The following is a 23,782-nucleotide window of genomic DNA, read 5'->3' as shown; positions in this document are numbered from 1 at the left end:
TGAGATAAAGGAGTCATCAATATTACAATAAGCCTTGCGTTGATGGGAATACTAAAAAACTACTTAATTACATATTATAAAGGATATACTTAAACAAGAGTAAGTTAAAGTTTTGAGAACAATACTAGTGAGATTTAAACTGTGAATTTGTGCTTTTACTTTTCGAATTTTCTAAAGTAGACGTAAATCAATTGTGGAAAATAAGAAATATTAATAAGCATTCTTTTTGTGCCATATTATTACCGTCATCATCATCATCAGCCTGGTTACCCCCACTGCAGGGCAAAGGCCTCTCCCATACTTCTCCAACTACCCCGGTCATGTACTAATTCTGGCCATGTTGTCCCTGCAAACTTCTTAAGCTCATCCGCCCACCTAACTTTCTGCCGCCCTCTGCTACGCTTCCCTTCCATTAGAATCCATTCCGTAACTCTTAATGACCATCGGTTATCTTCCCTCCTCATTACGTGTCCTGCCCATGCACATTTCGTTTTCTTGATTTCAACTAAGATATCATTACCTCCCGTTTGTTCCCTCACCCAATCTGCCCTTTTCTTATCACTTAACGTTACACCTATCATTCTTCTTTCCATAGCTCGTTGCGTCGTCCTCAATTTAAGCAGAACCCTTTTCGTAAGCCTCCAGGTTTCTGCCCCTTACGTGAATACCAGTAAGACACAGCTGTTATAAACTTTTCTCCTTAGGGATAATGGCAATCTGCTGTTCATGATCTGAGAATGCCTGCCAAACGCACCTCAGCCCATTCTTATTCTTCTGATTATTTCAGTCTCATGATCCGGATCCGCAGTCACTATCTGTCCTAAGTAGATATATTCCCTTACCACTTCCAGTGCCTCACTCCCTATCGTAAACTGCTGTTCTCTTCCGAGACTGTTAAACATTACTTTAGTTTTCTGCAGATTAATTTTTAGACCCACCCTTCGGCTTTGCCTCTCCAGGTCAGTGAGCATGTATTGCAATTGGGTCCCCTGAGTTACTAAGCAAGGCAATCTCATCAGCGAATCGCAAGTTACTAAGGTAATCTCCATTAACTCTTATCCCCAATTCTTCCCAATCAAGGTCTCTGAATAGATCCTGTAAACACGCTGTGAATAGCATTGGAGAGATCGTATCTCCCTGCCTGACGCCTTTCTTTATTGGGATTTTGTTGGTTTCTTTATGGAGAACTACGGTGGCTGTGGAGCCGCTGTTGATATCTTTCAGTATTTTTACATACGGCTCGTCTACACCATGATTTTGCAATGCCTCCATGACTGCTGAGGTTTCGACTGAATCAAACGCTTTCTCGTAATCAATGAAAGCTATATATAAGGGTTGGTTATATTCCGCACATTTGTCTATCACCTGATTGATAGTGTGAATATGGTCTATTGTTGAGTAGCCTTTACGGAATCCTGCCTGGTCCTTTGGTTGACGGAAGTCTAAGGTGTTCCTGATACTATTTGCAATGACCTTAGTAAATACTTTGTAGGCAACGGACAGTAAGCTGATCGGTCTATAATTTTTCAAGTCTTTGGCGTCCTCCTTCCTGTGGATTAGGATCATGTTAGCGTTTTTCCAAGATTCCGGTACGCTCGAACTCATGAGGCATAGCGTATACAGGGTGGCTAGTTTCTCCAGAAGAATCTGCCCACCATCCTTCAACAAATCTGCTGTTACCTTATCCTCCCCAGCTGCCTTCCCCCTTTGCATAGCTTCCAAGGCTTTCTTTACTTCTTCCGGCGTTACCTGTGGGATTTCGAATTCCTCTAGACTATTCTCTCTTCCATTATCGTCGTCGGTGCCACTGATACTGCATAAATGTATATAGAACTCCTCAGCCACTTGAACTATCTCATCCATATTAGTAATGATATTGCCGGCTTTCTCTCTTAACGCATACATCTGATTCTTGCCAATTCCTAGTCTCTTCTTCGCTGCTTTTACGCTTCCTCCGTACCTGAGAGCATGTTCAATTCTATCCATATTATACTTCCTTATGTCAGCTGTCTTACGCTTGTTGATTAACTTCGAAAGTTCTGCCAGTTCTATTCTAGCTGTAGGGTTAGAGGCTTTCATACATTGACGTTTCTTGATCAGATCTTTCGTCTCCTGCGATAGCTTACTGGTATCCTGTCTAACGGAGTTACCACCGACATCTATTGCATACTCCTTAATGATGCCCACAAGATTGTCGTTCATTGCTTCAACGCTAAGGTCCTCTTCCTGAGTTAAAGCGGAATACCTGTTCTGTAGCTTGATCTGGAATTTCTCTATTTTCCCTCTTACCGCTAACTCATTTATCGGTTTCTTATGTACCAGTTTCTTCCGTTCTCTCCTGAGGTCTAGGCTAATTCGAGTTCTTACCATCCTATGGTCACTGCAGCGCACCTTGCCGAGCACGTCCACATCTTGTATGATGCCAGGGTTATCTATTGCATACTCCTTAATGATGCCCACAAGATTGTGGTTCATTGCTTCAACGCTAAGGTCCTCTTCCTGAGTTAAAGCGGAATACCTGTTCTGTAGCTTGATCTGGAATTTCTCTATTTTCCCTCTTACCGCTAACTCATTTATCGGTTTCTTATGTACCAGTTTCTTCCGTTCTCTCCTCAGGTCTAGGCTAATTCGAGTTCTTACCATCCTATGGTCACTGCAGCGCACCTTGCCGAGCACGTCCACATCTTGTATGATGCCAGGGTTATCGCAGAGTATGAAGTCTATTTCATTTCTAGTCTCGCCGTTCGGGCTCCTCCACGTCCACTTTCGGCTATCTCACTTGCGGAAGAAGGTATTCATTATCCGCATATTATTCTGTTCTGCAAACTCTACTAATAACTCTCCCCTGCTATTCCTAGTGCCTATGCCATATACCCCACTGCCTTGTCTCCAGCCTGCTTCTTGCCTACCTTGGCATTGGAGTCGCCCATCAGTATAGTGTATTTTGTTTTGACTTTACCCATAACCGATTCCACGTCTTCATAGAAGCTTTCGACTTCCTGGTCATCATGACTGGATGTAGGGGCGTAGACCTGTACAACCTTCATTTTGTACCTCTTATGGAGTTCCCCACCAATGCCTGCCACCCTCTCGTTAATGCTATAGAATTCCTGTATGTTACCAGCTATATTCTTATTAATCAGGAATCCGACTCCTAGTTCTCGTCTCTCCGCTAAGCCCCGGTACCACAGGACGTGCCCGCTTTTTAGCACTGTATATGCTTCTTTTGGCCTCCTAACTTCACTGAGCCCTATTATATCCAATTTACTGCCCTCTAATTCCTCCTATAGCACTGCTAGACTCGCCTCACTAGATAATTTTCTAGCGTTAAACGTTGCCAGGTTCATATTCCAAGGGCGGCCTGTCCGGAGCCAGGGATTCTTAGCACCCTCTGCTGCGTCTCGAGGTCTGACCGCCGCCGTGGTCAGTTTCTTCGCATCTGCTGGAGACTGAGGGTCATGTGTATGCCGATCTAAAAATGCCGGTCTAAAAATTAATCTGCAGGAAACTAAAGTAATGTTTAACAGTCTCGGAAGAGAACAGCAGTTTACGATAGGTAGCGATGCACTGGAAGTGGTAAGGGAATACATCTACTTGGGATAGGTAGTGACCGCAGATCCGGATCATGAGACTGAAATAATCAGAAGAATAAGAATGGGCTGGGGTGCGTTTGGCAGGCATTCTCAGATCATGAACAGCAGGTTACCATTATCCCTCAAGAGAAAAGTTTATAACAGCTGTGTCTTACCAGTACTCACGTACGGGGCAGAAACTTGGAGGCTTACGAAAAGGGTTCTGCTTAAATTGAGGACGACGCAACGAGCTATGGAAAGAAGAATGATAGGGGCAACGTTAAGGGATAAGAAAAGAGCAGATTGGGTGAGGGAACAAACGCGAGTTAATGACGTCTTAGTTGAAATCAAGAAAAAGAAATGGGCATGGGCAGGACACGTAATGAGGAGGGAAGATAACCGATGGTCATTAAGAGTTACAGAATGGATTCCAAGGGAAGGGAAGCGTAGCAGATGGCGGCAGAAAGTTACGTGGGCGGATGAGATTAAGAAGTTTGCAGGGACATGGCCACAATTAGTACATGACCGGGGTAGTTGGAGAAGTATGGGAGAGGCCTTTGCCCTGCAGTGGGCGTAACCAGGCTGATGATGATGCCGATAAAGGTCCCTATACGATATTCCTGGGACATTCGTGGTAGGATGTTTGAAACAGGTCTATGACTGATATTTTCGGGGCGTCCATGGTAGGATACCTGAAACTGGACTTCCGGGGAATGCCTTATTTGTTTCCGAAACGGTGCATGCACATCGGAACATAATTAGGATGTCCTAGGGACGAAGTGTTTTTACTCAGTAGGTTCAATCATGGCGCACTGCCTTGAGTTGCGCGCGCTTTTTCAGTGACAGTGGTTCCTATTCTGCATCATAAGATGGTACATCAGGATGTCGCTAACTTGGTGTAGAGTACAGGGACTTTCTCTCAAGCCAAATAACATTGCAGTATTGTTGCCACCAAATCAAAATCAAAAGTTACAGCTTTGATACTCTACCTCGCTTGTCTGTATGTATAAGTTATCAATTTTGATTTTGGCAATGGCACCAGAATATTTAGCACCGACATCCAATTTTCGTAGTGTCACAATACACGCCGTGCCTCCAAGTCGGTGCACCAGCTGAACTTTACAGCAAAGCTCTTTCGCATAACTTTTCACGCAGCAGTGAAAGCTGGTGTGAGGCGGCATGCTCGGCATCAACCAGCAACGCAACGTGCATCGGGGTCCCGATGCCTTGCTTTTAAAAGCGATGATCAATGATTATAACATAAAGGTTACCTTGCCTACACTAATAGACACCTTCCTCGCATGGTTCCTTAATGTGATTAGCGCTCTTAGGGTACTTCACGCATTTCCTCGTGTGTATTTGCTGTCTGCCTCCTCAGCCCGCCTGTGTCTCTATCTGTTTTCCCGGCACCTTAAGTCACTATAGATATACGTAATCCATATATTCTAATGGGCTGCTGTCCTAAGGGAACCGGGTTCAGAACCAGCCGTCTTGGGTGTCTGAGTACGTGCCAGTGCAGATGTGTGCCACATTTCTACAACTGAACAAATATTATTCAAAATGCTTCCAGTGCAGGGCGGAATCCAACCCGCGTCATATACATTCGGACAATGTTGCCTGAATGTATATTTAAAGGTGCGCCACCCGCTGACTTTCCAGCAGCGCCGCTAGAAGGCGCGGCGTTTCCAGAGGGAAATGCTACCGAGGAACCTAGCTGCTGCATGCAGACGTCATACGTGACGCGTCTCTGCAGCAACGATATACGGTGTGTCGCTACATTGCTTAAATGCCAATCGCATTAACGTAGAACGAAATTCATCGCGAGATTTGTTCTGCCGGAGGTTATTTTTGCCAGCAATTGGTGATTTTTTGTTTCTCGCATAGTGTATTACTGGCTCCACATTGGAGGTCATCTGAGACTTTGTATGGCTGCGATGGTGAAGAGCAGCCAGCAACACACTCTGCGTAAGAGCCTCGAAGCGGCTATTTGACGAGAGCGCTGGTGATGATAAGAACAGACAGCAAAAAGACGCCTATAGTAATTTCGAAGGATGTGTCAACTCACTTATGTAGCTTCTCTGACTGATGCATCAGTCACTCAGATTGGCATACTTCTCACTTCGCTTTCGCATGCATACAGTAATCATCCTAACCTTAATGACATATACTGTGATGTCACTATGCACAGCATATTTATACCATGCCACAACAAACTGTCCAGCAGACCCACCAAAGACATTTTCATGTCACCTCATCCTTTGTGCTCTGTGCTGCACTGTTCTTTTGTCTCGGCACTTTCATTTAGCTTTCATTTAGTGTTCTCAGGGCACACTTGTATTCCCATATTATATCCAAAGCAGGCATCAGTTATACTGAGACAGACCCAGCCTGGACCTCAATGATATCTCAGGGTTCAGAAATTATACCTTGTTACAGTTCACTCTGTGTGCCAATGAATGGAACAGATGCCAAGTGCCTAATCATCACACTTGCCAACATGAAAATACTTGTCCATCGAGTGAGGTCGCCCAAATGGTGTAGGCTATAAGAAGGCCAGCGAGGCACCACGAACAGATCTTCTCTGCCCTTGTGTGCAGGAGCACACAATCCGAACGTTCCTGTACTTTTTGTCTCGGAGTTCCCCGCTCACCCGCAACGATGCATTAAACTTCCTTTATTTATTTTTACATCATCTCGTCTTCCCTACTGAACCCTCTCTGATGGTCAATCTGGTTCGAGCTCCAAGCAGACGCTGTTGAAGGTCGCCAAAACTCTGTCCCGGTACCAATCGGTGGCAGCCGTAACAACCTATGCATGTCAGTGGCGAGTGCCGACAAATAAGTAATGCTCAATGCAGAAAAGCAATTTGAACATCAGCATTCTTTGCATCGTGCTTGCAATCATCAAAGAGACAGTAGTCAAATTCAATATAAAGAAAAATGCTTTAATCGCATTATCTTCACACATCTCTCTTCCATACTTTTCCTGACAGAGCGACAGTTATTTTCTTATGGGGCACAATGACACTCTTCATTTTAGACGACAGCTGCCGCACTTTTTAAGACAATCACAGGGATGACAGGGTCGACAAGCTGAGAAACAAAGTTCTCCCTTCAATGTGGATACTAAAGAGGCAAAGGAACAGCTTTTGTGCAGGCAACGCTACAATCATGGCAAACAAGCATTCTGCGCATAGGACAGGAACCTCATGCTGCTTATTGCGACAATTTTTTCTGCTTTACGTTGGATGCATGTTCTTTTTTCTTCTTTTCCTTGAAATAAATAGCTGTCTTAGAGCAGAAAACAAAATATTGACATGCAGTGATGTTTTATTTTGACACATGTTACCAGATCAAATTGCATGTTAACCACAATAAGCACTGTAAAATGGATCCCATTCAGCTGCTACTTCGTGCTATCCTCATTCTAAGCCATTGTGTAAAATTTCACACCAGTTGGCTTGCAGCAACGTAATGTTCCACAGGCAAAGTAGTCATTCAATAATGTGACCTAGGGTCTGTGCCTGAACCTGTTTGCTTAGTGATAACCTAGAAGCAAGCACATATTTGTTCAGATCGCGCTGTGATTGACAGCACTAGGACCCAAATGATTGTGGTGGTCTTTCAATTGTGCGACAGTAATTTTCACCTGTGTTCATGATTAACAAACTTCTGTAACACAATTCTTTTTCTGTAATACCTTGTCTGCAGTGCATACTTCACGGCATGTTCTAAAGTGTTGTGTTAACTCCCTGCAAGTTTCTCGTGCAGAACTTACGACAGGCTATGTGAAATATCAACAAAAACATGAAGAACACAGCTCCTTAGTTTGGAACGGTCTCTAAATGAAAACAGTCTCACTAGCACAGAACATTCTCAATAAATTTCTTGTTTCAGTCATCGCAGGTGACATATCAGACAAGATGTTTGGGCAGGCAGACGGAATAAAAGTGTAAATTGTCTCAATGCAGCAGCAATCTTCTATAAATTAACCAGATGAACGAAAACAATAAAATCACTGATACATCATCCTATACAGAAAATATTTCACTGACCAATGATTGACAGCCACTGAACGCTGTATAATAATGAATTGAAATTCATTACAAGTACACATATGCAAGTCCTGATGAAATAACGGTCACTTTCGGCCATTATGTCTAAAAACTTTTGAAATTATGCTATGCAGGAAAAAGCTGCACTGAAAAAGATAGCTCCACTGACTGATGCAAAACATGGCTTTTCAAACACCTAACCATGTTGCATTGCGCATAGTATACTCACAGCATGAATCTGTGGGCGTACACAAGCACATACATGGCTTCGACATTTAGCTTTCTGTGGCCGCACGCCTGGTAACTGATTGTAACGAAAATGCAGGGTTCATCACAAAAACTGAAGTCCTGCTCCAGCAACTCATGTGCATGTCAGTGCATTCTGCAATCAAGATAATCCATCGCTAGATATCCTGCAGAAGCAACAGCATGCATCTCAAGTTTACGTGTGTCAGCAAAACAATATCAGCTACCAAAAATAAAGCAGTTCAGCATGCAATGTTGCACAAAATTAACTGTGCATGTTAAAATAACACCTAAAAGCTAGATCATTTTCACAGCAAGCCAAAAAAAACAAAAGATCATGAAATATTTGAGATGTACTTTTTAGACACTTAGTTGTTGAAGATCTGCAAAGTCCACAATAAAGAACTAAATTATGCAAATCATTGCAAACTGAGGGAGCTGCAGCGACTTTCTTACACCAGTTTTCCATTCGCAGACTGTCATGTAATGATTTTTGTGTATAACATAGCTCAGATCTGGTTTTGCCAAACAGGTGACTTGCAATAATTCAAACTCCTTGATGACCACAATCCTGCTCACAGTTCTCACACGTTGGAATTGCAAAAAATGAAATATCGCCTGCAATGAAATTAAAAAGACCTTATACAAACAAATGTATGTGCGACAATTTCATGCCTTGCTACGCTCAATAGAAAACTTGAAATTTGCTAAAAGATGAAACGAGGTGGAGCTCTCAAAACATGGGATATCCATAGTTCAGACGTATGACTGGCATCATTTCACATTGACAACCTTGCAACAAACGCAGCAATTTCAATATCAAGTTTGGGTAGGCGTTGGCTATCCATACATTATAAAACCATCAACAATTTTTGGCCACGCCGAGCTTCCTCACTTGGACATTTCAATAAACCAAAATCCTTCTTTGACCTACTTCAATTAAAGTGACTGAAAACATTCTGAACCAACCGAAAATTCCTACATTTGTTGAATTGAGCCGAGGGTCTGAATTATCCGAGAGGGAATTATTAGAAGTCAACTGTCCCTTGTTCTGCAAATATGCAAATGACCACTCTTCGTGCACACAAAACATGACGTACCTCTGTACACGGCTGTCCACTCATATAGGAAACACCTTATCAAGTACTCATGGCAGATTAAATATTAAATGAAGGTTAGCAGGCCTTATTAGCTTTTGCATGATGTAACATATTAGTCTCTTTTTTTTTTCACTTACTTTAGAAAACTGTTGGAAGTTATATCGGGCTGAATACTAACAAGGTGTTTCCGAAACAGAATTATGGGGTTTTACGTGCCAAAACCACTTTCTGATTATGAGGCACGCCGTAGTGGGGGGCTCCGTAAATTTTGACCACCTGGGGTTCTTTAATAACGTGCACCTAAATCTAAGTACACGGGAGTTTTCGCATTTTGCCCCCATCGAAATGCGGCCACCGTGGCTGGGATTTGATCTTGCGACCTCGTGCTCAGCAGTCTAACACCATAGCCACTGAGCAACCACGGCGGGTCAAAGGTGTTTCCCATAAGAGCAGAACGTACTGTAGGAGGCATTACCAATGCTGCTATGTAACAAGCACACTTGTACTCTTGATGAATAGTCTACACCTGGTCTGTAAAGGAAGCATGAATGCAACAATTCAAGTGCACAAAAATGAAATGAAGGTAGCATTTTGGTTTTCTCCACTTGGGATCGATGTCATCGCATAATCACGTTCAAGTAAACCCCACCGGCGTATCACAACCCTCGAGCACCATCTTACGATTTCTTTATATTGTGACTTGGAGTCTCCTGTTCAGTCTTTGCTTGCCACCAATTGTACATAGTGGACTCCAAAGAACTGAAGGTGGACCATAACTTATATGTGTGCAATTGCAAACTTCATCTGCCATGGACGCAAGTGCATGAAAGTGCGTTTCTCGTTTCCTTCTCTTACTGCAACCCTTATGATTATGACCACTCAATGTTTTCAGGGCAATGTGTTGTGAGGAGAAATTTTACTAGGGATGAAAAGCAAGAATGGCAAAGATAAACATAGAGAATTAGCAGAACTGGAAAGCTTATGTGTGCTGCCTGCCCCATTTTGTGAACATCATTCTGAAGTTGTGACCCTTTTCACACTGAGGTTCGTTAAGGAGTTCGTAGTCTACCTTTGTCAGAAATCTGAAATGATCAAGATAAGTACTCGAAATGATCTCACTTTAGAGAATTGTAGTTGTCGCCTGGATACCTGAAGACATTAAATTTGTTTCAGTATGTGCCATTATGTCTTTAGTTGCATAAGCTCAGAAAAAGTAGAGCCATCTTGCAACAGCAAAAGCTACGCAATGTGCACATGCTCTTCAGAGTCAACAAAATGTAGCATTGGCTGTTGCTAACAATTAGAGCAAGACATAGTGAGCTTATTGTTAATTTTTAGCTGACCTCCATATTTTTGTAGATTTGACATAACTGTGAGCATGCGAAGAACATTTGAAATAACTCATAGGACATTCAGTGAAAATGTTCAGTCAGTGAATAAAAAACTACAATGTTTGGTGCCATTGTGTCCCCAGGTTAAAAAAAAATTTTGTAGCCTAATAGAGCACCGAAACTATGCACCGGAACATTAATTTGATCAGGTTTGTGAGTTTAAATAGTGACATAGACTACAACAACCACTTATACAAAGCATGAGCTTATCAAGAAATTACAGTGCTTTAAAGGTAAGAGGAAAGCCTCTACAAAGAAAACACTAATGATGTCGTTTTATTCACTGTCACGTGCGCTTGCAGCATTTAAACATAGCCTCACACTTCCATTAAAAGAGAGAAAAGCTAAGTTTGCTGTGTCTTGTTTTCCCAGTCAACCTTCCAACACTTGCAAAAAACAAAGTAAGGTTTGTTATATTTTACCTTGCATTCAATTTTTCTTTTGTCACATTCAGAATGCGACATCCACGCTGCTCTCCTCGACAATACAAATCCAGCATGCCCTCAAGTCAAGTGTTTACATAGTATAAAAGAGGCGTGTACAAGAATATCTCGCGTGACACTCTGGTATTTTCACATCAGTTCTCTTCTCTTCTGTACAAAACATTCGTGGGATAGGGACGCATAACTTGTTAAAAGGCAGGCATTTTTTTCTTATTTACAAAAAATTCAGGTCGTATGTACAAGCAGTTCTTCCATCCCTTAATATTTTTCTTTCTTTCAAACAGACTAGGCCTAGGAGTGTTGCTGCTTCTCGGTGAGAAACAATGAAAGCAGCTATTTGTTCGTAGCTTTCTAAAAAAAAAGAATGTAGAAAAAACAAAATGTACAAAACTCTGGGAAATCTCGATAAACTTTGAGACGTTTTGCGCATTCCATCCTCAAGCAGAGAATCAGTCATCAGCTTGTTTTGATGGCCTGGTGACCTTGTAGGATCTGGAGTTTCTGTGCAGATTCCTTGTCTTCTTTATGAATTGGGCGAAATAGGCTAGGAAGTGTCCGTCGCTTCCAGGTCCGCCGACTCGGCGTCGTTGGTTTGTGGGCTTGAGTAGCTGGCTGCTTCCTGAAGGCGCATCAGCATGTTGAGCTGTAACGACACAAATGAGAATGCACTCATTCAAGCATGTGTTCATTTTCTTTAGGCAGCAAACCTGCAAACATTTCTTCTGTATCTCCATTTCCTTTGAGGAGGACGTCAACATTCCCTTTTGTATCTACCTGCAACATTGTGTATTTCTACAAAACACATCTGGCTAGGTATGATATGTACAGCAGACCACAAAAAAATAAGAGACACTGGTTCCATGACAAATGAGAATTAACTCTACTCTGTTAAGGTGTTGTATTTCTAAAATAATGAATTTCATTATATCAATTATTGCATTAATGAACTTTACTATGTAAGTTGCAACGGCTACGTCAGATGGAAACATTAAATCTAAGGCTATGTGGCCAGGGACAAGGTCAATTCAACTTTTTTCACAAATACTACCAATCCTGTGAACTTTTGTGGTTAACTGAACTTACTTATAAAGGTCCACTGCAATGAAATTTTGACTGGTTAAATATAGTATATAATTTCTTTATTATATTTAAGAGACCTTCAATAGCAGCTTAGCAGGCAATGTTTACAGCCGGTGGTTAACGATATGACGCCTGTGCCAGAACAAGGCCTCTGGGATCTCCGGCATGCCACGAGTGCTGCCCTATCTCAGAGGTCACGCCAAGGTGCAATGCGCTATCATGTCATGGTTGTCATGCCATGTCATGTCATGTTTGATGTTTTGCACCATTTCTGGCAAACGGTACTGTAGCATTTTATTTATTTCGAACCAAGAAATTCAGTAAGAATATTTCAGGAACTCACCAGGGGATCTGCGTCCGAGTCAGGCTGGTCCGGCACAACCTTTGGGCCCGCGCTCGGGTCGTATCCGACGTCTTCTGGCCGTAACCTCAGTAGCTGTGGAGCTTCACATACTGGTCCCGGCCATGGATAGGTCTCCAGAACCCATTCAGCTGGGTCTTCCCATGCTGCCCGCCGTCCATAGAGCTTGAAACAGAACAGGCGAAAACTTTCAGTTCAAATGCTCTTGCCATATATCTCTATACTCAGCGAGATTGCTTCGAGCAGTTATAGTATGACAACATACACTTCCAGACTGCTGAAAGCCTGGGATCTGGGAAAACCTAGCAGGATTATAGAAGTACTGGCATATCTTTCCGAAGTTGTAAAAAACGCATTCTTATTGCCGGTAAAAGGACCTCTGAAATTGTAATTTCGTACTAAGGTTGGTCTTGGAACACTGGACCTGGTTTATTTAACCACACCTAATCTTTGGACCCCGCTGTTGTACAACATATTTCGTTATTACTGTAGGCTCGGCGCTCAAAAACAATGTATGTATTTGGCTGCCATTCTTCACATGTGTATCCGAAAAGTGGTGATCATGAAATGTAATTACTAAGCCGACATTGTCTTCAATTGGTACTTATGATGTGCTTTTCTGTGGGTATTTCACCTTTGTCTACGTAGCCCTTTTACTAAGACGGTACTGTAAATAAATAAATTGACGTTATTGCGATATCATGACATGAAGTGAAATTTGCTGTCGTGTAGCAATAAGGCTAGGTAAGGCTGTTGCTCCTAAAAAAACGAACAAGAGTACTGTGCTTCTCTCTCTTGGCTGTGCATAACATCTACAATAGCGATTGAAGGAATGGAATGATTCAGTGCTTGATGATGTCATGGCGCATCCACCTCTTAAATAATCAAACCAAAACTTGTTCAAAGAAACAAGTATTTGAGTTTTTAAGTCATTCTGATTTTTGTCACTATTTTGCAGTGCTTTGGATGGTTTAGACTCTCATTTAGGGAAACAAAATGACAGGTCAAAAATGTCATGTCAGTATTTCTTCAAAGGCAACTAACCACCTCAATGCAGCCGGGCTCCCCCAAACATGATGGTTTCTAGAAGAGTTGATTGTTGGGCTAGTTGGTCATCCATAATTGAAGTAGTAACTTAGCACGATAAAAGTACAAAAGCAAGAAAGGTAGACAAAAAGAAGCGCTGCACTTGTCCTTGTCCACCTTTCTTTTTTCCATGTTTTTATCTCGCTAAATTACTACTTCAATGATGGTTTCACATGCAAGCAAAGATCACCAAATAACTCTGCTCTAAATTACTTTGCTCTAACGCAAACATTCAGCTGATCGCGTGATAATGCTACGTTCTAGTTTTGTACCATGTTCCTTCAACATGCTGAAAAACATAGGCATCCCTATTCACTTTAAGTTGTGCGGTACCATCTCCTTATTCCAGTGCCATCACCACTCCAGTGCTATCACCACTCAACCTGCTGAAACACGAACATATGGCTGAAACGGTGTGATACCATCTTCCTAATGTGCCTATGTCAAATAAAACTGTTCGATTATAAAATTGACACTCAATTTTCCTTTTTTTAATATTCAAATGTTGCTGCAAATGATGCTTTTACCACAATTACTGGCATCTGCCTGCAAATGGTCCACCGACCACATTGGTTAAGCCGACCAGGAGATGTGAACTTTAATCATTCCTTTTGAAGGTTTCCAGGTAAACAGACTTATATATATCGTTGCGTGCACAGTAAGCAACAAACTTTCTTAACATTTCCTCTCTGCACATTCCTTTTGCTATATTTAAGAACAAATTAATGCTTGGTATAATATACAAAAAGCGTTATGTCTTATACATTGATATTTGATCTGTTTAAAGACGTTCCACTATTTTAACCCCAAAAGAACAAGACTACCATGTATTTCAGTGCAAAGTAAAGCAAAGATGGCTACCTGAAGGCCCTCGCGAACTGCTTCAAGGAGGTACGGCACAATGCTGTAGTTCCAGAGGTCAGTGAACCACACCTGAGAGCCTGCCACATCCATGGGACATGCAAGGAACAGCCGAGGCCCTGGGAGAAAAAAAGAAGTCACATGGTTATGCCGAATCGAGAGTCCCAAAGATGGAAAAATTAATTAACCTTAGTCACTCAAGTTAGTAAACAAAAATAGTCAGCACGTTGTTTAGTCACTGTATCAAACATTTTTGAAAGCCATTTTCATCGTTTAATAAAGTGGAAGCATCATTCAGAAGCTTCTGACTTAAAACACCATGCCAGGTCAAGTAATCTTGCTTTCAGAGAGATGCTGATTTAGAAGGCATCCAGCCACATGAAAGAATACATACATTTCTTGCTCTACAGTCATCTCATTACTTACCTAAAGCTGAACAAAGTGAAGCAACTAAACTCTGTGCTTTGAAGACTGAAGTAGTGACAACCGGGTCAAAAGAGAATTTTGCTGGGTGTTTAGTCAAGTAAAGCACCAGTTCTACATCTTTTGTGAAGCAACTGCTTCGTTGCATGACACAAAGAACACAGTCAATAAAGGGACACCAAAGGGGGAAATGTCAACGCAGGCTACTAAATTCCCATTTCAGAAATACTGCAGCACATTTTTTTGTGCCAACTAAACACTTAGTTTAGGATAAAATTGCATCTGAAAGGTCCACATCCCTCCAGCAAATTTCAAATCACCCACAACCAGAAAGAAGTTATGAAGCTGCATACGTCATCACTGCCCTTTACTGCTGTCTGTGAGTAAAGCGGCACCCTACAGCCAGTGTTAGATATTTTTTGCATGCATGTGGTTGCCTCTTTAGTATGAGCTGTGCAAGCCAGCAAACAAGCACAGTATTATGGGATACAAAAACTACTAAAACATGGGAGTGTGGGCAGCGTATGGCTAAGCGAAAAGTAAGTCTTTTAACTAGCCACATCATTAAGAGCAACATCAGTGAGTTCCTTTTTACGAGAATCGAACAGACGTGGACAAGTTGCATTCTCTCCCATTTTATAATGTCATGCAATCTCTTTCACATCAGTCATTCAGTACCAATGAGAAAATTATAATGAGGAGCTACGACGTCATCGGGCTGCTACTAGAATGTGCCATTAGTCTCAAATCATGTTATACATTTACCTAAATTTCTCACTTACTAAAGCTCTGTTCTCAATAATATTGATACATTAGAAGGTCACAAGTACTACTCTATCACTTTAGTCTGACTTAATATTTGCTTATAGTGTCTCTTTGAGGTTGCTGCATGCTTAAAACTGCAATAAACTGTAAAGTCTACACGGCTGAAATTCAAACAATGGGTCATGGTCTGGTTCATGGAATCGTATATTTTGTGTCTAAGTTAAATTCAGCGTACTACAATAACATACTGCAAATGATTTCTCTAATTGATGCTTTGTTTCATATTCCTTGCCATTTCCTAAAAACTGCTTTTATAAATCTTTTATTTACTTACACTTGCATTTCATTCATTCAAAAGACGCAATGAGGGCACTTTTCTAGCACCAGATTTTCACAAACTGATACCTTCATCAACACTTCTGAGTGTTTAGTATCACTGCTTATTTCACTCTGCTAGCCTTAATAGAACCGCAGATTTTCTTGTCAAACAACTTCTTTTCTATCCTGGAAAAGAAAATGGAGGGGTCATACAAAACTGTTAATAACAAAAAAATGGCTCCAATACTGTCTGACTTCATAGCACAGTAAAAGAGACTGTTGCAGCATGTAATCAATCCCTCGTGTATCTTCGTGTATTTTGCAGTAAGCTTATGATGAATTTAGGTTGGACTCGTGACGACCTTATGGCGACCCTACAAAAACCATACATTACCTTATGATGACCTTACAGTGACTTAATGATCAGCTGCAACTAATTTGTACGAGTTGCATGACATCACCGTACCTTTGCACATTGGTGACAACTGCTTTCCTCCTTCATCCTACATCACCTTACATTCTTTCAAGCAGGGCACCAGCTGGTGATGGCTGTCAGTAATAAAAGCGCTCACCGATGGTGACATCTGACGAGCTGTGCGTCTCTAGGAACTGGTTCAGCTGGTGCCAGATGCGAGGCATCCAGTCCACCACCTTGCCGAGCTCTGCCAGCCGCAGGCCCGTGCCGACTTCCTCCTCGACCAGGCGCCGCCGAAGGAAGCGCCCCAGGAAGCCCTTCACCGGTTCCATGTGGTTGGCACAAAGGACCCACCTGACGGGGTGTGTGAGAGACACGCGAGGGTTGTAGCTCATTGGCATTACGGGTGCGCAAATCTGGGCCGGTTGAACTACTACGCATGCTGCCTAGGAGGCTCAATAAAGAATTGTAGAAGAACGCCATTCAAGAAGTTCCTCACGGGCCTCTAAAAACAGCCTCAGCTCATCCAACAGCTGTGCCTTAAAGGCCAACTGCAACGAAAATGTTTAGGCACATAAAAAGCCTAGTTTCAAATGGCACAGGTATAGAACATACTTCTTAAAATATTTCGCATGACATATCTTCAAAAATGCAACGTAAAATGTCAAATGAAATGTCAAATATTTTACATTTTTACCTGCAGCTTTATCAAGGTTGATTCAGTATTTATATATTACTCCTTCATAATCAATTTAGCCAAAGTGAAATTTCATTGCAGTTGGCTTTTAGGCAGGCACTCCTGGGAATCTATGTGGCAGCTTGTTTTCTGCCCTGTTTCATATTTGCTTCAGTTTGCAGTTGCTATAACTACGTGACAAAAATAGGTTATTAATTGATGCGTTGATAAATGGGTGCAAAACGTATAGATGGACCAGACTGAGAGACACAACAACACATGACAGCTATTGCAGCAGCAGTTTATGTGCACTGGTTTATGTCTGAATATACTCAATTTAAGCTATACTGAAGTGGCCAAAAGCAGTAAGTGCCATTTGTGTTTTCGGAGGAAGATTAATTAAACCCAATGAGTCCTTCTCTTTTCTTTTTCTTCTTTCGTTGGGTGCTTATGTTAATTCGTGTCAATTATTTAGTAGTAAAATTTTCAGTTCCCACCAAATCATTACAATCTTGTACATGCAGAAAAAAAGAATTCTCGCCGTCATTCTTCACCAACTGTGACTTAGAGGCAGCACATGGTGCCTACCTGAAGTTGTGGTGCAGCTGCAGGTTCGTTGTCGAGCAGGTGGTCTGGTTCATGGTTCCTATTATGTACGGGCTGCAAGCACCAATCAAGAGCATGGGGATTAGACGTGAGCCTCATTCCGAGGCGCTAGCGACCGAGTTGCCAAGGGGGAGCACACAGAGGGACCAAAACAAGAACAGCGACGAGAGCGGATGGCCTCACTCACCACTTTTGGTACTTGGCACTGAGGAAGCCATTGAACACCTCTCCCAGGGAGCCCACGTGGTGCAGGTTATCCAGGATGATGACAGTTGGCAGGTCGCTGGCACTGCTGCGTTGAGACCAAGGACACAACACGGGAATGTACCCCTCAGGACATAAATGCACTGAGGACAAAATTAACAAGCAGGAGCCGGCACAGCAAACGATTGATTTCTCCAAGAAACAAGCTTTACTCGATTTTAATTTTAAGTTTGTTAACAGTATCTTTAAGGTGCTGAGGATGACACTTATTAGCAAACAGATCCACTATAAATTCTGACCTGGAACAAACTGCTTCATATTGATACTTGTTGTGCGCAAACAAACAGGGACGAAGAATAGGGGCAACACAAGGACGAGCGCTTTCTAAGTATCAATATGAATATGTTCCAACTAGGCCGACTCGCAGTTAAAACTGCTTCACATGCCAATATGTTGCCACACGCCAAAATCAAAGTTATTTAATCATACCAGTACCAAAACCTTGTTTCAAGCTCTGGGCATGCCCTGGGTACCTATCTGTGAAAAGGGTTGATTGCATTGATGTGTCACCAGCAATCAACAAGATGAATCTTGCCGGTTCCAATTGCCAGCTAAGAAGTGTTTGAAATGTCCGATCGAACTGAATTAAAGAAAAAAATGGTGATTGAAAATGCTGCTTAATTGGCTTTGCTTACAATGGTTGCCAATATTTCATTTTCTCGTGCTCAAATAAGTTGTCCTTTATAGCTAGTTTTGTTGTCTGTAGGTGGCGTAACTGTCAGTAGGCTCCAGTGCTGCTTAGCAATCATTGCGTCCCCATTTTGAAACATGGGGCCTATGGCGTTTTTACTGCTATGACTAAATAGCTCTGTCAAATACATCACCATGCAATGTTTGTAGTCATGTTTCTTACAACTTGCTTACAACTCACAGTGGAGCACAGCTCCACTGTGAAACATTATGTTAGCAGTGTGCCCACCATTCAATTACAGCCAAGCCATTATACTTGTACTACAGTTCACAAACACACACACACACACACGCGCGCGCATGCAGCAACAATATGCAAAAACAAGTGTTCCTTAGCTGTTAACAAAACATAAATGTACTTGTGAAATTACAAATGAAGTCCCAATTGTTACTGCCACGTCTCGAACGCAGCAATCACGAACACATACAAGAGCTGCAAAAACAAGAGGGGCTGTGAAATCTCACTAGTTTTGTTTTCTTTTAGCTCTGCTTAAATATTTGCATTGTAGCATCTATGCATATAAATTGCTATATATATCCATGCACATTTCTGCATCTAGCTAGCATATCTATGCACATGCTTCAAACATGCACTATAGAATTGTGCACATCTGTGAACTAACAGGAATAGCCAGCACTTTCTACAGGTACCAGCACATCCTTAAAGATCGATAATCTTTAGAAGTGACATTTACTTAGCACTGAGAGCAAACACTACCTGTTTTCGCACTGTTCAGCCACGTTGGAGAGGTACTGCCTCAGCTCCTTTGCAGACTTGTGGTCCACGCTGAAGGTAGCGATGGAGCCGGCAGCCAAGTCTCTGCCGGACCTGCATGGGCAAGTTATGTACAGCTCGTAATCTGTGTCCTCAAGGTGAGGCTTCGTGTGAACATTACGCGCTGCTGCTGCGAGAAAACGGTCGGTCGACCTCCTTCATCCAATTTAGGGACAGAATGCCCCAAGCAGCAGCCGCACTTCTAGCTTACCTGAGCACGAGGTATTCGGCCAGCTTCTGGGCAAGGAAGGTCTTCCCCGTACCGCTCGGGCCACAGAGTATGATTCGGCGATGCTCCGTCAGGAGGGAGACGTATCGCTGGATCACGGACTTGGGAATGAGTGTCTGGAGTGCAAGGGCATCCACTGCATTTTGTGCGGTCCCTGCAGACACAGCCAGGACTTGTGTTAGACAAGAATTTGGACGTGAAGCACAATGATTCGGTCCTATTTGAGCTCCACTACCCCGCAAACCAGACAAACAGATGATAATAACATACTTCTAATTTTGCTCTGATGCACATGAGGGTAAATGTTTACGTTATTCTGGCTGCCAGCAGAAAATGCAGCCAGACTGAAGGCCTAACGAGCCTGGGCATGCAGCTTGGTATTCAAATTACCAGCCTGTACAAGTGTACAGGAAAACATGAACAACATTGTGGTACAGTTTTACGTGTTACACGCAAACACTTTGGTATTTCAATGCTTTCTCCAATCTTGTAGTTTGTAAACTTTTAACGATCACTGTAAATAATACGAAATGGCATGAAAGTGCAGTGAGGCTTCTCACACAAAAGACTACACAGAATATGATTGTGTGAAATAGTATGCATAAAACAGTATGAAGGTCCTGAAGAGAAAGGCAACACACCGTATTTATTCAAATATAAGGCAAACTATTTTCTTAGAATCCTTAGCCTCGAAGGTGTGCCTCCCCGTCACCCCTCCCCGGTCTTATATGCAAATTTTGCCTTTGAGTGTGGCTTCATGAGAGTGTGTATCTTGCCGCCATGAAGCCACACTTACAGGAGAAATACAAACTGCCGTGAAGCTACTTCTATAGGCAAAATTCACATATAACATGCACTCTGTGGGTTGGAACTTGCTTCCCCCTATTTTATGGTCGCCATTTTATACTTTGGCTGTGTCAGTAATTCAGTATCTTGGGCGATCCCCAGCGAATCCGTATAAGTTGTCTGCTGCTCTGCATTGACTGATATAAGTGCACATACCTAAGTTTTTTATTCTTATCTTCCCCAACTGCATCCTCACCTTATAATAGTGACTGCCTTATAATGGAATAAACATGGTACACTACAGCATTTTTGAATACTCAACTATCTACATCAATCCTTCGACTGCAAAAATAAATATGCTGTAGCCGTAACTTTACCTTAGAACGTTAAGAATAAACTGTGCAGCACCTTGAAGCTGACACTTTCAGGTCCAACGCTTCCATTGCATAACATGTTTAGCATCCTTGGCAGGCTACCTTATAAAATCTGTGAACCATACATAGTTCTGCTTGAAAATACACTCCTATAAACTGGAATACTGCAAACTGAATCCTTTTGCCTTCTCCTCAGCCTTTCACAAATATTGCAGCGACTTTCATTTCAGGACATGAGCGGCAGTACAAAACATGAGCGGCAGTACAAAATAGGGTCATCTAAAGAGAACAGAATCAATATATGGTATGCGACTCCAGAACATATTGATATTTTCTGGAAAAATTCACTCGGTATGCCGGCCCTGGGAAAGTGGATGTCCAGCAAAGTTGTTGAAAACCACCACAACTGCTGAGGGGGGTATGCAACGCTTTATTACTTAAGAGTAATGGTAGTAATGGTAATTAAGAGCAATGGTAGTATTAGTTATAGAATGCATCTTTTGTCTTTCAACTGCAACGAAAGTCATATCTGAACAAAATTTTAACAGTGCATTGCATGAAATGAGAAATTTTGATATTGTGAGTGAATTTTCTATTAAATATCTATAGAGAACTAGTTCTGAACAAATAATAGATGCTGCCATCTTTTCTTTTATTTTTGTAATAATAAACAGCTGACAGTTGTGCTTTTCTGTGGGTAGGTGTCTTGGTGCAGCACCCTATCTTTTCCTTCCCAATGTTCAAAACTAAAGCAGCACAATAATAATAATAATAAGGTAAATGCTTCCTCCTGGTGCCGAGTGAAGGTTCAATGGCTGCCTATGAGGAGAGCAGCAGTTTCACATTTCATGTGCCCATGCATGGAGAGGACAAGAATTATAAAGATTCTGGTTAAAGGCATCACTTACCTCTGAGCACAACTTGAATCTTCAGTGTTTCACCAACAAGATAACCACAAGGCAGCAGCTCAGGAAGCTCCGCTTCTGTGCAAAACGAAATTTTTTTTTTAACAAAATCGTTCAGGCTGGATACGAACACGGAGGTACCAAAGCATCTTGTGCCAGAAAGTGGTCAAGCAAGAAATCTGGCAGTTGGGAGACTGGCAACACCCACCTTTGGAACGGACAATGTCATCGATGTGATAACAGAGTATACTCTCGGAGCTCAGGCCCAGGTTGGATGCGGGATCCACCTTCAGGACATAATCCTGTAACGTGGGTGGGATAAATTCGAAATTATCATCACACACTTCGCAGTATTGGAGATCCATATCAATGTGAAGCAGCTGTTTCGATGCCCTATATGAACAATGCTTGTTGCCAAAATTTAGAGAGGGCAGAATCTCCAATTATGGAGACTGCAAATGTCGTGGTCGAGGCAAACGCCTAAAATAGTATTTGACAGCAATGGGGGAGCCACTAACACTCGGATTGTCAGGTGGCCTGCCTGCCAAGCACTTGCCAAGGACATTTCTGCGTAACTTTATTGATCTGATGAAAACCAGCATATTCAGCATGACATGGTTAATTACAGTGTAAGCTAAACATAGTTGCAGGACAGAAAGAAGGCCCCGCACTGGAAGCACTGAATCACAACTCCAGGTTTATTACATGTATGTACTATACTAATGGAAAGATATGCATCAGTTTCGGGCTAACTAATGAGCAAACTTTCATTTTCCCCATCTGCAGTTTCTGTGACATCAGTTGAATTTTCCCTCATATTGGATTCCGCACCACCTCTACTGACCAGGTTTCTAGCAATGCGACACGGCACTCTCGAGTAAGCGGACACGTGGAGTGTTCTGCTTAAATTTTCTATGTTGTGTTTCATTCTTTGAGCATATTACGCGAACATAAATTCGCAACAAGAATAACAGGAGCAACAGAACAAACGAGCAGGCAGTAAACCAAAGCAACATGTCAGATCAAGCCCAGGATACTTCAAGAAAGCTTATTCGTTTACTGTGTTGGCTTGTGAATGCGTCACTCACACATTTGTTGTCATATTTCATTACGTCGTGCAACAAGAAATGTGAGAACCAGAGGGCGGGCCATGCGATGCATAGGCCAGATAACTGGTGGTCTGTTTAGTCAAGCAGACTGGGTGCCAAGGGAAGGAAAACACAGTTTAGGACAGCTTAGAATATTGCATCGTAACAAATACATAGCGCACTGCAACATCAACAAGGCTGAATGTCAACTCTCGTCTAAAATACTGCAATGTAACGACGCTCAACAACATTTTGTAGAGGTAACAAGGAATCAAGTGACACAATACAGTGGTAACTGAAGATTATTGGGAGAGGCCTTCATCCTTTAGTGCACATGAAACAGGCATGACAACAGCACTGACGAAACCTCTGCCATCATGCAGGTTACGTCATTCTCAATTGTTCCTCAGCAATATGCATATGTCACGCAGGAGCCTGCATCAACAAGCTGTACGAACAAAGTATATACACCTCCTTGGTCTCGTTAAAAGTAAGCTAGTGCTCTCCCAATCTCCAGTTGACACATCAACATATCTGTCCAATGTAGAAACTCATGCCAAGCTGTCGCAATACAATATAGTAGTTAACCTGCGCATATCTTGCCAGCAATTTGCACATCAGAGCTTGACTCCTGCATGCTTGACTATAGTGCTGTCTTCTTTCTGCGCTCCTATCTGTTTAACTAGTACTGCAGTTGCCCATGCTCTCAAGCGTTGACACTTAATCAAGCATAGACAATCAGCAGGCACACATTAGCTTTGTGAGTGAATTGGAAAACACAGTGCACCTGCTGAATCATTGCATAAAAATGTCGTCATCAAGAAATGTACTTTTCCAATGACACAACATATGAAACAGCTTGCAATGTCTCAATAAAAGTTTGGTTTAGTAGGCTAGTTGCTTAATTTTGTAAGCATAGGCACGGTAGCATGCCAAGAACATTAACAAAGAATAGACACATAAAACAAGACGAGTGGAAACCTGCACCCATCCTGTTTTACTTGTCCTTTGTTCGTCTATGTATTCTGCGCACTACCCTGCTTGTGCTTGTGTAATGTCTCCTCTGCCTGATCAGGTTTAATTTTGTTTCCAGTTTGTCAAATGATGCGCTGTTGTGTAAAAATTCTCAGGCATCTAAATAGAAATTAAGCACTGATCTAGAGATAGCCTAGGCTCAAAAGATTTAGCAAAAAGTAAATGTGCAACCACCTTTGCAAGCCTATATATAAAGGGCAGATGGGGAAGAAAGATTACAATACATAGTTTTCAATATG

At 42.1% G+C, this 23,782-nt stretch overlaps 1 protein-coding gene across 7 annotated transcripts in view; it reads right to left on the bottom strand.

Annotated features, from left to right (window-relative positions):
• Positions 1 to 6,495: 6,495 nt before the first annotated feature.
• The window catches only part of sick (sickie), a 1,048,559-nt gene continuing 1,031,272 nt past the window's right edge, over positions 6,496 to 23,782 (bottom strand). For all 7 annotated transcript variants that reach the window (XM_070523275.1, XM_070523272.1, XM_070523274.1 and 4 more), the window contains 10 exons: positions 21,629 to 21,722; positions 21,424 to 21,498; positions 19,338 to 19,509; positions 19,070 to 19,180; positions 17,585 to 17,689; positions 17,380 to 17,451; positions 16,273 to 16,469; positions 14,195 to 14,313; positions 12,230 to 12,412; positions 6,496 to 11,449 (listed from right to left, as the gene is read on the bottom strand). In XM_070523275.1, coding sequence (XP_070379376.1) covers positions 11,351 to 11,449; positions 12,230 to 12,412; positions 14,195 to 14,313; positions 16,273 to 16,469; positions 17,380 to 17,451; positions 17,585 to 17,689; positions 19,070 to 19,180; positions 19,338 to 19,509; positions 21,424 to 21,498; positions 21,629 to 21,722 — 1,227 coding nt within the window. In that variant the 3' untranslated portion in view covers positions 6,496 to 11,350. The remainder of the gene's footprint in view (positions 11,450 to 12,229; positions 12,413 to 14,194; positions 14,314 to 16,272; positions 16,470 to 17,379; positions 17,452 to 17,584; positions 17,690 to 19,069; positions 19,181 to 19,337; positions 19,510 to 21,423; positions 21,499 to 21,628; positions 21,723 to 23,782) is intronic.

The sequence above is a fragment of the Dermacentor albipictus genome, chromosome 8, assembly GCF_038994185.2.
Source record: "Dermacentor albipictus isolate Rhodes 1998 colony chromosome 8, USDA_Dalb.pri_finalv2, whole genome shotgun sequence".
In the NCBI taxonomy this organism is placed as follows: Eukaryota; Metazoa; Arthropoda; class Arachnida; order Ixodida; family Ixodidae; genus Dermacentor; species Dermacentor albipictus.
This window is presented reverse-complemented; position numbering and strand designations above follow the sequence as displayed.